At 31.4% G+C, this 15,594-nt stretch overlaps 1 protein-coding gene across 2 annotated transcripts in view; it reads left to right on the forward strand.

The window, feature by feature from the left end:
- Positions 1-15,594, forward strand: part of Myo81F (unconventional myosin 81F) — a 298,353-nt gene that overhangs the window by 207,750 nt on the left and 75,009 nt on the right. Inside the window, exons 8-19 of one of the 2 annotated variants that reach the window (XM_035376215.2) lie at positions 1,222-1,314; positions 1,438-1,512; positions 1,651-1,701; positions 2,648-2,887; positions 6,537-6,679; positions 9,347-9,464; positions 10,996-11,151; positions 11,255-11,366; positions 11,696-11,802; positions 11,894-12,066; positions 12,582-12,605; positions 13,617-13,818. In XM_035376215.2, coding sequence (XP_035232106.1) covers positions 1,222-1,314; positions 1,438-1,512; positions 1,651-1,701; positions 2,648-2,887; positions 6,537-6,679; positions 9,347-9,464; positions 10,996-11,151; positions 11,255-11,366; positions 11,696-11,802; positions 11,894-12,066; positions 12,582-12,605; positions 13,617-13,818 — 1,494 coding nt within the window. The remainder of the gene's footprint in view (positions 1-1,221; positions 1,315-1,437; positions 1,513-1,650; positions 1,702-2,647; positions 2,888-6,536; positions 6,680-9,346; positions 9,465-10,995; positions 11,152-11,254; positions 11,367-11,695; positions 11,803-11,893; positions 12,067-12,581; positions 12,606-13,616; positions 13,819-15,594) is intronic. The other variant, XM_085806755.1, reaches the window with a different exon arrangement.

Below are 15,594 nucleotides of genomic sequence, written 5' to 3' on the forward strand. Positions count from 1 at the left end.
TCATTATGAAGCCACTGTAGTCTGTACTCTCTCCTGTTGGCATGTGGAATCCATGGATTCATGAAGCTTTTTCCATAGGAGCAGATAAAATGGCAGATAAAATAATCCTGGAGCAGATAAAATGGCAAATGACTGGGCACGCCAGTCTGCTCATTTCAGTCATATTAAATATCCAGTATCCAAATTGCCAAGTTGAATATCTTTAGTGGAATACCAAGTTTTTTTGTATCCTAGCATTATGTTACAATGCCGTTTATCTTCCACATGGCCTGCAAGTGTTCTTGCCATTTGGTGTGACATAAAATCTTTAATTTGTGTTTCATTAGGTGCTTAACAAATTGGGCAATTTAAAAGGAACAATGAATAAGTCTTTTATTTTTTAATATATGCGATGTAGCTTGAAAAATATATAATTTATAATATCATTTGATAATTATGAATATGTGTAATTAGTAAAAGATGTTTCTATAATTCGATATATTGCATATTTTGATGGAAAGTAATATAAATTGCCTTGAAAAATGATAGAGAGATACTTTTTATAAGAAATATGGTTTATTATTAGCCCAAATGGCTATTAATTTCATTTTGGCATTTTGCGTTGAATGACTAGAAATGGCGTATCACTTTTTAAATTGTTGGCCACCAAATATTATCGTCCTGTATTATATTTAAGGAAATTAAATAATTAAGAATCTGCATAAATGCATCTAAGTTTTTCACATTGTGATAAAACCACAGTACCTAGAGCCATCAAATTTTGAATAATGTAAATCTCAACCGAATATGGGTATCTGGAAGCCCTAATTTGGGATTTGTTTTATTATTGATTTCATATTTTGTAACACTTTAGTGAATTCTCGGGGATGTCAAAGCAAGCAATGGCAACACTGTACGGGAGGGAGGGGGAAGCATTTTTATCTTCAGCATGCAAGACTGTTTATCGAAAATTCTAAAGATATACTCATTTTAAAATTATTTTGCGATATTGCTGTTGAATGAATTTTATCGTTTATGTGCAAAGAACGTGATATTTAATAAATAAAGGTAGCACACAAAAGTTAAAAAAACACCCCTCTGGGCATATTGTAAAATCGGAAGGCTTTCAGATTTTTTTATTGTACTGCTCTTAATATGTTTCCAAAAAGACATGCATGTTCTTGTTGTATTTAAAATGAAGTAACTGTTGTAAATTTTAATAGTTTTCTGTTTTTATTTTAGGTAAATAGCTTTGAACAACTATGCATAAATTATACTAATGAAAAACTTCATAAGTTTTTCAACCATTATGTTTTTGCCTTGGAACAGGAAATAGTGAGTGTTTTTATATGCTTTTTTTATATATAAACATATGAAAAATTAGTAATCATTCAAGAAATTAATTTTATTTTAATTTTGTACATGAAGGTAACTTTTTATTTATTTTGTACTTTCTAGTATCATGAAGAAGGCATCGTATATTCTCATATTACGTTCACTGATAATACTCCATGTCTTGAACTTTTAGAAAAGGTACAAATTTCTTTATTTAGTTGTAAATATATATTTAATGTTAAAATAAATTAAAACATCCATTGGTTTCCTTTCATATTTCATTAATACTACAAATTATATATCAAGAATGAAAAGAATTTTTCTTCCTACTTTTAGCCACCAAAATGTGTTCTAAGATTACTTTCAGAAGAATGCAGAATGCCTGGGGTAAGAAATTTTAACTTTTCGTTTTATATGTGTAAGCTGATAATTTATAAAGCTTTTACCGAAAGGAATGTTCCAAAGAAAATATTCAAGTCTTAAAATAGGTTTGTTGAAAAGGTATGAGATTTTTTAAGCTGTACCCAGGTATTTCCTTGGAAACTAACACTTTTTGAGGCATATTGTTTGATAAATGCAAGCATTGGTCATATGGTATTTAACTTCGGTACTAAGAATATGTAAATCTGTATTTCTCAAAGGCTGTGAGAAGTTTTATAATTTTAGCAGTCAATAAGTTTATAAACTAAGTAAGTAAAATATCTGTCATGATCCTTACATATTAAGCAAATGTAATGAAATTTTATGCATTTATAAGTTAATATTTTACTAATCATGTAGTATGTGATCTACTACTTTTAGTTATTGTTTAGATAACAGTACTTAACTGTTTTTCAATAAATTTTTCCCTCCCTTTTTAATCACACATTCTAAATTCAGAATACTGTTTTAATGGTGCTATCTAAGAAAGAAATAACTGACTAAAAGCAGTAGATTTCATATTACATGATTACCCCCCTTTTTTTCCTCTTTAAGGGAATTCATATGAAATGAGAAATTTCAGTAATTATGCAATTGGTTTACTCATATCTAGTAACAGAAGGAAATTTTTTATTAGTAATGATATGTTTTTAATATTAAAGGGAAAAACTTAAGGAATACATGTTAAGTATTCCATAAGTTTTCTTTTTAGGAAACAAATATTTTGTCTTATTTGTGTGAGAGTGAAAAGTACAGATACCACATGTATATTCAGTATTTCAGTTAAATGTAAATGTCTTTCAGTTACATAGTAATTCTGTCAAATTTTATCAAGCATGGTGATGCGTTATATTTTAATAGTTTGCGAAAGATAATTTTAAAATATGTGATACTTTTTTTCCTTCTTTCATAGGGCACTGACTTAACATATGTTGGTAAATTGCATCAAGAGTTTGATGGGCATGAAAATTATGTTAAAGGAGATGACAGACGTCGCTGGGAATCAGAGTTTGGAATTAAACACTATGCAGGTGATGTTGTATATACAGTTGAAGGATTTCTGGAGAAAAACAAAGATGTTCAACAAGATCAGCTTTTTGAGCTCATGCAGAAATCTGCAAATTCTTTTGTTCAAGAGCTTACTAAGTTCCAGGTTATTATTTTATACTGCTTAAAATCATTAATGAAAATATATTTCATTTCTCATATTAAGAATAGCATTAAAACTTTTTTTTGTCTTTTTCCTTAGCACTTTAAAATACTAGTTAAATTACTAAAATTAAATAAAAATAAGCATAAAACTTTATAATCATTCTCTTTTAAACCTAGAGTTTTGAAATGTGAAATTCCAGAAATGCTGCATATGATATGATAGTTCCTTGAAAGTTTGTTTTAGATGTATAACGTTTTAAATACATTCTGCTAATGATTTTTATTTATTTTTACATTAATTTCTTTAATATGGAAATATCCCTTTTTAAAGAGCATAAATTTGTCTCCACGTATAAGGCATTTTATCATTTAGAAATAATTTTTTAATATATGTGTGTGTGTCTATGTCTGCGGAAACTATTTTTGTAACAGCAGTTAAAAAGTTTTTTTAATCATCAGCAAATAGTTTAATTTTTTGGCTAACATCACAACTAACTTTCAGTACCAAATCTGATGAAAAACTTTAGCTTTAAATACATTTTGTTGTTGTTTTAAGCTTTTCTCCAATTCATTCAATTTATCTTTATGTTTTTATAATTTGAGTCATGTTTTGTCTCATAATGCTATTAAATATTATAACTCTTTTAACGTGGACACTGAATCTGAGCATAAAAGTCAAACAGTTTTGGCTTTTACAAGAGTGAAAGAAAAAATTAAATAACAATTTTTCATTAAAAATTCTCTTTTCAATCTTAACTTTTTTTGGGGGGGGGGTTGTTTCTAGGACATTTTTCCATTTGTAAAAATAGGGCTAATGTTCACAAGACAAAACATAAAAAAATTAATTTTTTCAATACAATTAGTTTTTAAGCTTAAAAATATTGCCTTTTTGTAACAATAATGCACTAACAAGTCACACACACAGAGAAAAAAAAAATCTCAAAGTTCTATGATTTATGAATAAAGTTTTATTTAAGCTTAAAGAATTATCAAGAAATGATAAGTTTTTATGATTGTGAATGACTGTCAATACAGAGGACATGCATCCTTCTGCACAACTTGCTGGCTCTTCAGATAAAATAAACAAAGAGAAGCAACATACACTGGTGTGCAAAAATTAAGGACGAGATGGTTTTTTCAATATAACTTTGTACAAAAGCTTTTCAAATCAACACATTTAATACTGTAAGATCCCCAATATGTAAGGACATGAGTAATGTAAGCAGCACTTACTAAAAGAGAAATCAGAGGGATAAAAAGAAGCTTTATTGAAAAAGTAGCATGGAGCGCAATGCGACTGAAGGCCGAAACATCCCTGTGATGGGTGTCCAGCAAGAAACATCCGGTCTTTAATAGGGGATATGATCTTCCCTGACTGCTAAACAGGTTTCACAGCGTCTGCCCATGCTGAGAATGAAGATGTCAATGAGTTGTTGAGGCATTGCTGCCCATTCGTCTTGCAGCGCCAATCGAAACTCCGGAATCATTACTGGTAGTAAGGTACGAGCTGCCAAGTGTCTGCTTAGAAAATCCCATACATACTCGATGGGATTGAGATCCGGAGATCGTGCCGGCCAATCCATACGTTCAATATCCTCACTCTCTAAGAGCTGTTCGGCAGCTACTGTGCGATGACATGGTGCATTGTCGTCCATGAAAAGGAACTGCGGACCCATAGCGCCTCTAAAAAGACGCACATATGGAAGAACAATCTCGTTACAATAACGGGTCCCATTGACTGAACCTGCGTCGAAGATGTGAAGGTCTGTACGACTACCAAGCATGATGCCTCCCCAAACGAGAACACCACCACCTCCATACCTGTCTCTTTCAATGATGTTCGAGGGATGATTGCGGCTTCCCCGCTCTCTCCAGATGAGTATGCGATGAGAATCTGCTCTCATCTGTAAAGAGTACTCGTCCCCATTCATTGTCTCTCCAATTCCGGTGTTCCCGGCACCACAGAGAACGCCTTCTCCGATGGGCAGGCGTTAGAGGTACACACCGTACAGGTTGTCGTGCAAACAGACCACCACCGTGCAGTCTTCTGGCCACGGTAAAACGCGATATCGGTCGTCCAGTCGCCTGTGTCGTGTGTCTAGCGATTTCTCCCGCTGTCTGCCGCCTGTTTCTTCTGGCCTGTAAGGCAATATAGCAGTCATCTGCGGGTGTGGTTCGTCGTGGACGACCACTACTAAACCCCCGGATAGCTGTTCCTGTAGTTTGAAATTGTCTCAAGTCGTGAAACGATGCTGTGAGCAATTCTGAACTCTGCAGCCACACTTGTCACACTGTGGCCTTCCTCCAACTTCTCAATGATTCGACCTCGGGTAAAAGCATCCAGATGTCGTCTAACAGATTGATTATTTGCCATTTCTTGCTGAGGCAGCAACTTGGTGTGATTTTAACTGCTATAAGGAGTGCAATCTCTTTGCCAGAAATACTGATCTTACAACGACAACATGCTTTATACTACTCAGACACTCCCCCATTACGTCTACCTGCATATCTGCACATGTGCTACCGTACATTACCTTACTTAATCTCCTGATTGATCTTTCTGTCTGCTCTGCCTCTTCGTTCAGCTGATATGCTAATTTTTCGACTTCGTCCTGAATTTTTGCACACCAGTGTAGTCTGACTGTAGTATGCACAGATAGAAAAGAGAAGAGTACTATATGCTATTCTTATGACAAAGTAATCTTTTCTCATTGGTATCTGGCTATACTTCGTGCATGATAGATACACAATACTGTTTATGGTGGGTGTTTCAAATGCAATTCTTTTGTAGCATTAGAAGAAATCTTTGTGAGAATTCATGAGAAATAAGACGGCTCATTCTTCAAGAAGGATCATTAGCCTGTAAGTAGAAGTCTCACATCTCTATGAATTTATGATGGGCAGCACAGAAATTGCAACTGACAGACATCATCACCAAAGATGAGACATGGGTCGTACCAATGTGATGCTACTGGTATTAGTAGATGACTTATTCTACCACATTGCAGATGAAAGATTTTGATTCTAACTTGTGATTAGTCAGACTGTAATGAGCTACAATTTATGTGTTAAAGAATAAAATACTTTGTAAGCCTTGTCAATTGAATTTTTAGACTTTATCAACTGATAACATTACATTTTAAACACCCACCAGTGTTTCATAGCTTGCAGACAAAAGATTTAGATTCTGACTTGTATTAAATCGGAATGTTATCAGTTTTGATGTTTTGATATACCAGTTTTGATGTTATCAGTTTATCAGTTTTGATGTAGGTGCAAAAATTAAATTAATTAATTAAATTAATTTTTAAACTTGATTGTGTCTCATTTCTAAATACGTAAATCCGAACACTACAAAGTGGACTCTGTCAAGCTTGAGTTTTAACTGGCCATGAAAAGGGAAGATGGGCCATGGGTTGCTCATCCCTGGTCTACTCAAAGTTCTTTACTAATTCTTAATATAATTTATTTCATAATAACACAAATAAAAAAATTACATTTATGAACTAGATGTTTTTCTACCAAATAAACGCTTTTGATTTAATTGTAGTGTAACTTAATATGACATATTTTATTAAAGCTGAAGTATGTGTTTTTGTCATTTAATTGCTTAATTAACATGTTTTTTCCTCTCAATTTTCAACATTTAGGATTTATTAAGTGTTACCGTAAATCGCCTTAAATCGGCTGCTACAATATCACGGACCATGACTAAAGGGAAGCCAACTGTAGCTGATGCTTTTCGTCATCAACTTACTGCTCTTGTTGATGTACTGCATTCTACTAATCCCTGGTATTGTCCAATTAAATATTTGTATTTTTTTATAATTTAAAAAAAATTGTGTTATAAAAATAGAAGTTTCAGAAGTATGAAATAGATTTAAATTATGTACTGTATTTGTTTTAGTGTAGATACACTAATGGAATTTTTAACAGAAAAACTAAATAGTTTGATAGAAAGAAATGAGGAAGAGAGAAGGTAGAAAATGAAATTACTGTAATGTTCCTTAAGTTCTTGCTAATAAAAAATTGTATGGAAGAAAAAGAATCATTTTATTGTTCATATTTTGATTGGTGTTAATGTAGTCTTATACCTTCATGTTAGATATACATATGTTAACGGATTATGCATATGCATATATCATTCCAAATATTCATGAGCCATATTGCCTATGAATGCAAGTTCTATATTGTCACTACTTTTTCAATTAAAGAAAGACGGAAGCATCATTTTTGCATGTGATCGCTGACCATAGATTTTTCTTGATGATAGTGTCTCTTCATTTAGTACATTGCCTTCCCCTTTGTTTGTATGTAGGGGAATCATACTGCAAACATTGCATTCCATTCCCAGCAATCAAAATGCTGATCTGCATTTTAAAGTAAATCCAAAGAGACTGATAAATGAGCCTCCCCCTTAGCCAGAATGTGGGTACAAATGTAGCATTTTCTTTTACCAAGATCTTTGCAAAAAAGAAAGTTGACATATTATATTTTAACTAAAATTCAAATAGTGAGTTTAAAGATCTAATGTAAGTGATTATGAATTTCCAGAAGCTTTGCTTTTTGTGTGACTTGTGAAAGAACTTCAGTCATTTTATTGAATTGAGTCCCAGTTATCATGGATATTTGCATACCATTCAGAAACCTAACTGCAGGCTTATGCTGCATTCCTATATATTTCTTTTATCGTGTATATTTTTGTAACAGTTTCAACTAACTTCAAATAAGAAGCTGTAAAGGCCTCTGCTGACCATGGCATGGCAAATTACTTGATGCTTTAATTTAGTGTTCTGTTACATCATTCCTGAAATTTTTGGAAGATAAGCTTATTTTAACACTTAACAAAAGGGTTGTTTCTTCCTCTTTCTTTTTTCAAGAAGATGATGAAATAAACATGTATGTATTGTAAAAATTTGAATTTTGTTAGTAAAGGAATGACATAGTCCAGGTTGAACAATCGAGTATATATTGGGTTTGATTTGGTTTATTAGATTACGGCAAAGCACTTGAGGGCTATCTGCCTTAAGGGAGGGATGTCTTCGTGGAGGACTTTTTAAGAGAAACTGGCTCGTATTCATGTTACACATGGGGAAAACCACGAAAACACCCATGCAGCCAGCATGTTCGCGGGATTCGAATCTCGTACTGAACTACCAGTGTTCAGTGACATTACCGCTTGGCTGCTGGTGGGCCAAGTATATATTGGAAATGTTTAGGTTACATGGAAACAAGCAAACACAGCAATGCACATCAGATAAAGGGAAAATAATAACAACACTTTGTTGCCAACTAACATCATGTAAATATTGGAACTGGCACATATATCTTATTTTTTTTTAACACGCCCCCTTGCCAATCACACTATGTGCAAGATATTTACATACTTCCATAAAAAATTAATCACGCTGTGGTTGTACACATTTACAGAACAATGTAGCTGCTGTTACATGCTTAAACACTACTCACCTCTACTTATGAATTGTATCATTAAAGGAACACATATTAAGTTATACTAGGAAACACAATGTTTACATAGAAATAATTAAAAAAAATTGTGTCTAGGCTTCTTTCTGGAGTTTTAAGTCAAGTCTCTATACAGTTACAACCATAATGGTTTATGTTCAGTCATAAACTTCTTAGGAGATCATTTTTACATGCAAGTCCTGGCATAGTTCATGTCACGTAAAAGTTTTTTTGAGGTCTGCTTTGTTAGGAGATCAGCGAGATTGTCGCTGGAGGGCACATGGTCAAATACAGTCACATTTTCTTTCACTAGTTCTCTCAGAAAATGAAATTTAATATTGATGTACTTACTTCTTTCAGAAGTAACAGCCCACAAGCGGCCGAGCGGTAAAGTCGCTGAACACTGGTGGTTTGGTCCGAGGTTTGAATCCCGCGAACGGCTGGCTGCATGGGAGTTTTCATGGTTTTCCCCATGTGTAACATGTATACAAACCATTTGAGCTTAGAAAGTCATCCACGAAGGCATCCCTCCATTTAGGAAGATAGCCCTAGATGCTTTGCCATAATCACACACACATAACTTCAGAAGTAACATTGTTCTTGGCTAAGAAGATTGCTCCCTGGTTGTCGACTAGCACTTTTTGAGGTGAAGCAGCTAATTCACTACAGATTTCCTTGATCAAATTTTCAAAGAAATGCTTATTGAAAGAAGCAAATAAATATTCATATTTTTTCCTTGTAAGTTTTGTTTCCCTTAAGGTAAAAAATGCTCCATTCATTTGTAAACAATAATTTCATTTTTTAATTTTATTATTTCTGCATGTCATCTAATTAAATTTAAAATGCTGTAAAATCGAGAAAATTGCCAAATCCAGAAGCACCGAAGACTTGTTGAGTCTGGGTCTTGGACTTTGTACTGTATAATGGAATTAACTGTTAACTGAAGTTTAGATTTACTGATCTGGTTTTTAATGCAAGTGTAATATATCTATAGGTATGTACGTTGCATAAAGCCAAATACAAAAAAAGCTGCCAACAACTATGATGAAACTCAAGTTTTGACTCAACTAAGATACCTTGGCATGCTAGATATCATAAGGATACGTAAAGAAGTATGTTTCACATATTCAATTTTTTATTATTTCCTAAGATTTCAATTTTGTTTCATTGTTGATTATTCTCTAACTAGAAACAGGAATGTCTATTTTGTGGTTATCCAATGTTTTAAAAAAAAACAATATTTTGGTCTGTTTTATTTAAGCTCTGAATTTTAGGCTCTATTTTCTCTTTCAAACTGCAATAGCAATTTCATAACTGCAATAACTATTACAGTAAACAAAACAAATAACAATAACGAAATAACGAAAATAATTTTACATGCTGTACTGCAATTGCTAACTTAATTTTTTTACATAATGCATCAGTTTTCATTATTGATATCTAGCTTCTATCAGAATAAATTAGTTTAATGACATGTGATTGATCTGTTATAAATCCTGTTAAAATAATAATAAATTTCAGTATGAAAACTTTTGATAATTATCTGATATCACAAGGAAGGGTTTACTGTTAAAAAAATCAATAACATGAAGAATCATAAAAATATAGTCTTTGTATTTAAATCCCAGTTTAATTCATGAAACATTTTGAAGCTAAGCAATTGCGATATATCTACTAGTTTAAAAATTATCTTCAGAAATTCAAGATAGGAAGCATAAAATCATAAATTTAATATAAATAGTTCAAAATAATAATGCTAAATGGGAGACTAATATTGATGTTATGCCATCATAAATTAATGTCAAATGGAGATTTTTGTGCATATATAACAAAAAACTGATAAAACATGTTTTTATTCAAAATAAAATTTAATTATTAAAAATGTAATTGTACATTTTTTCAAGGACTCATTTGCATATGCCAAATATTTCCCATAAATTTAGGGGCTATAATTTCAATTAAATTCATGTTTTAAAAAGAATGCCACATCCTCTAAGGTTTTAGTAATAATAGTAAGAAGAAAATAGTACATAAGCTTTTAGAAATCCATAATTATGTAAAGCATGAAACATTTTCTCTGTCATATTTAAAATTATGAAAAAGGGTGCCATAGCAATTCTCTGAAGCAGTTGAGGCAAATATTTTATCTTAGTTTAAGCATCGCTATGTTGCCTGGTTTCTGTACTGTCTCCAGTTTCTTGAAAGAATGTTTTAATTTTCTGATTATCTGTGCCCATTCCACTTCAGCCTGTAGCCTCCCATTAATATCTGTACAACATTTGTCGTAGTAATTTGATATGGTTTCTCAAAAATGTATTGCACCACCCATACTTTAAGAATGTTTCAGTTAGATTTCAAGCATTGGTTGGCATATTCTGTTCAATGTGTCAGAAAGATGCAGCATTTTTTATATTGTTTTATAGCAAAATCATCCGTTGGATTGTTTGATGACATAGTGCTACTGCGTGCCAAATTTTACCAGACTTTGTCAAATACCAGTAATATTATACTCATTTTTATAACTGTTTCTCTATTTTTTTTAACTTTAGTTTGTTTTATATTTAAACTTTCTATATGATCAGACTAGTTTGTTTATTTAATTTTATCTTTCATTCTTTAAAGCTGCTTTCATTTCTTTTGTAGGGTTTTCCCATTCATACTACATTTAGGGAGTTTCTTTTAAGATATCGATGTTTAGTCAGAAAAAAGAAAATGCCTGAAGATCCAGTGCAAGCTGTACGAGCAATTTTGTCAATGATGAATTTTCCAACAACTGAATGGCAAATTGGGAAAACTAAAGTAAACTTTTATCAATGATTTTTTTTTTTCATATTCCTTTTTTTAGTAGTTTAAAATTTTTGTTTCTTTTTTATTATTTATTTGCATTTATTTGTTATTTTAGGTATTTTTGAGAGGAAGCATATATGAACCTCTTGAAGATCAAAGAAAAGTGTTAATGGTTGAAATGGCCATTATTGTTCAGAAAGTTTGGAGGGGTTATGTTTGCAGAAAATGTAATTTATAGTTTCCTTCCTCTTGTTCAGTTTATCATTTCAGTGTTTAAAATAATTCTTAGTCTATATCTACATACATGTACACATGCATCCCTACATGCATGTATATATATATATATATATACATTTTTTAATCCAGTCCCGATAACAGAAAAGTATCTGCTTTGCTAACAAAAGGAAGCATTTTAATTATTAATTTCTCATTTTTCTGACCTTAAATATTTATTTACTTTCTTCTGTTACCAAAAATACTCTGTTAAAAGAACAAGCTATTTTATTAGTAATTTATTTTTTTAAATTTTAATGAAATTGGTGTTAAATCATTTTAGATTTCCAGAGGCATCGAAATGCTGCAATAACTATTCAACGGTATTTTCGAGGTCATTTCCAAAGGATTCATTATATGCACATACGGCGAGCTTCTATTACTATACAAGTATGTTTATATGTTAAGGTTTATCTTATATGCTAAATTATTATACAAGTATGTGTTACATTTAAAGGTAACATCATATTTGCATTTGTAGGCTTATGTCCGAGGTATGTTTGCAAGAGAAGTTGCTGCAGCTTTGAGAGAGATGCGAAGAGTTGAAGAAGAAATGAGAAGGAAAGAACAAGAGGAGGAAGAGAGGAAAAGACAAGAGCAAGAAAAGTTAGAGATGGAAGAGCAGGAAAGAGCTGCCCTTGAAGAATCAATTATGTAAGTATATTGATTTCTTTTGCGCAAACATTTTCTGTAATAGATGTAAAAGTTTCTGTTAATTGCACTTCCTTTTACACTCATATTCACTCATTGTTCTCATACTTTTGAAAATTTTTATACATTTTTTGCATATTAACACCATTATCAGACTTAAATACTAATTTGGTAGAAGTATAATTTATTCCTTTAAATTATTACTTATTTAAATTATTGCTGTTTATGACCTTTGTTTATATTGGATGCTCAAACTGAAATTTTGTTGTAAATTGACATATTCTGCTGAATGTATAATGTAATTTTGTACGTGCATTCAAAATTGCTATGTTCTTAGTTATTTTCTTAGATGATGTTGAATTGCTTTGGTATTTTAGTATGTAAATAAAAAGTTTGATAAATGTGCAATTAATAATGCTTAAGATTGATTCACAGTTTTTAAAAGTATCAATAATAATATTAATATGTGCATTTAAAAATTGGGGCATGTTATATATAAAGTCATCTATTTTATTTAGCCGGCAATTGGAAGAGGATGGAGGGTGAGTTTACTGAGTTTTAAATGGCATGTGCTAATTCATAAATGGCATGTGCTGATTCATGCATGTTGTGGAAACTAATAACTCTGACATATTTTCTTGTTTAATGCTCTGTTGATGATTAATTTTGTAATGTGAAAATTTTGCTGATCTAACACATCTTTTTGCATTGCTGAGCATGAGATCAATTAAATAATGTTGTTTCCTGCACATATTTGCCCTTTCAGAATAAGTGTAAATAAATTTTATGTGTTATTGCCATTAATTGTTTTTTATTTTAATGTAAACATTGATAAGATGCTTTTTAGTTTAGCATAAGTCATTGTATAGTAACATGCATTCTAAAGTAAATATTTTCATGCTTACTTTGATAAAATACTCTTTATCAGTGAATATCAAACAAGTTAAATTTGTTTTACTTCTGTTTAATTTTTATCTTGCTATTATGGTAGCTAGATTAAATTTTGCTGTCATTGTATGACTTCTAACTGGAAAACTATTAGTTATGGAATAGAAATCATTTAAGAAATTTTTTAATGTTGTTTGTAATAGATTTGATTTATTAATTGCCTTTTTAATTTTGCATGTAACACTTAAGTTATTTCCTTACTTTCAATGAAATCTGCTGAAAGATCATATAAAAAACTGCCCTTTATCAGTCCTTTAAGACTCCAGTTTTGGATGGAAAAAATAGGTTTGTGACTTAAACCATAGATGTTCTAAAGTGAATATTTATTCATATCCTTGCTTAGATTTTATTACAACTAATAACATTTTTTTATTCAGGAGCTATAATTTTTGACTTATGCTAAAGTAAAGAATCTGCTTTTGTCTTTTGCATATGATTATATGATAAAAATACTATATTTATTGATTACACTCTTATGGAATTACAATGTGGAATTTTAATGTTTAAATTGAAGTAAATTAATATAGACTTTGAATGGAGATGTTGCAATAAATTAATACTAAATTTACAATTTAAATATGATATATTTTCATTTCTTATCACAGGGCAACCCAGAAAGAGTTGGCTGCTATTGCATCTCTTGTTGAGCACAATGTCAAACGTGCACAGGAAGCATCTGAATGCCTGGATCTGGATGAAATGTTTTCTTTCTTAAGTGATGTGCAAGAAACTAAACCAAATATTCAAGATTATGTGTCTGAAATTGGCCAGCAGATGGAGGCTCTACTTCAAGATGTTGAAGAAGAAGTAAAGAGCAGTTGTTCTAGATATTTTGTAGTTTTACTGTGATTACCATAACTAAAGTCTGATATCTTGATTTTTCGTGACTTCAGCAATTCTGCATTTGGGATTTTTTGAAATATTAGATCATTAGTTTAAATCTAGTAAGATCACATATAGAAATTGTGACATAAAAATATGAAATAGTGGTTTATGAAATAATGAAGCATTTATGATCTTTAAAGAATCAAAATCACCAAAAAACTATAATAAATAAATAAAAATAAATTAAAAAATTAATAAATCTCAGTATTTATCTGTTTGCTGTAACATTGTCATTAAACATTTCTTTCACTGTAAGTTATTTAATTTGCTTCATGTTTTGTTCTAGTACTTTCTCTTTAATTCTACAGATCGACATAATTACTTTTTCATTTACAAATCTCCATTGTTCAAGTCCTGTAATTCTTACTAAACTATCAGTCAAAGTTTTTGCATTCTCAGCAACCTCTCTGTCATTTTATTCACTATCGGTAGCAATATTTTCTGGATAATAGAGATTTTGCTTCTCTTAGTTGATTGAAGATTAGGCCATTGCAATTGCAATGAAAACTTTTGTAATGTCATCTTCATTTATTACCACTTCTGCACATTTTATGAAAAATTCTATTAATTAGCAAATTTTGATAGTTGTTTACAATATCTGAACACTTTCAAATTCACAGCAATCATCATAAAACTTAGCTAGTGTCTGTTATACACTATGAGGAAATGTATCATGAGACTGAGAACTAAAGACATGTTGTTCCACTAAATTTTGTTTTGCTTCTATCACACAGTGAGGAAGTAAGCTTGATTTTTATTAGATATTTACAGTAATACTTCCGAATAAAGGGCCCACTGGTGGCCAAGCAATAAAGTCGCTGAATGCTGGTTATTCAGTCTGAGGTTCTAATCCCACAAACCGTCTGGCTGCATGGCCGTTTTCGTGGTTTTCCCCGTGCGTAATGTGTATACGAGCCAGTTTTCTTTAGAAAGTTCTTCACGAAGGCATCTGCCATTAGGCAGATAGCCCTCAAGGCTTTGCCGTTGGCACGTAAGCCTCCACATAAGGAACAACCCAATGGACCAGATATTTTTCCCCTAAATAGAGGTGTCCCTTCTTCAGAGGTACATACTGAAAATATTTAATTTCATTAGAAATTTAGGTTGTATCAAGCTTTAAATAAATGATATGTAACTAAGTAACATAGTCACAGGTATTTATTTGAATGAAAAATGAAAATTCTTAGTTGAAAATGTTTATTTATAGCAAAAATGTATGAAATGAACAATAGTGTTTTGCACTTTTGAAAATAAACCGTTACACAGGTTTGTTTGAAGCCTGCAAATTGCAAGTGCATTTTTCATATGGATGTTAAAGTCAATGATGAACTTATTCTTCACTGTTGTCAATAGTAATCATAAATTGTTTCAATTGGGAGATGTATTTTAAGGTATCTGTAATTTATTTTATGGCATTTGTAATTTTAAGGCATTTCTTATGTAACACATTTCATCTGGCTTTGCTTTGTCTTCCTCACTGCTTTCCAAGCTATTTTTTATTAAGGTTGACATCACCATCTACAGTTGAAATGAAAGATTTTATGTTGTTATTAGTATCTTTAGTACACGAATGTTCATCAATTTCTAAACACTCTTGCACTTGAGCACTGCCTCCGATTTTGACGAAACAACTCAATTTCATCTGTAATATTTTCACTGAGGGCACTCAAAATTGTAATTTCAAAGCCTGCTTAAGAC

Source organism: Stegodyphus dumicola, chromosome 12 (genome assembly GCF_044657685.1).
Source record: "Stegodyphus dumicola isolate Sdum_Otavi_A_Nest chromosome 12, ASM4465768v1".
In the NCBI taxonomy this organism is placed as follows: domain Eukaryota; kingdom Metazoa; phylum Arthropoda; class Arachnida; order Araneae; family Eresidae; genus Stegodyphus; species Stegodyphus dumicola.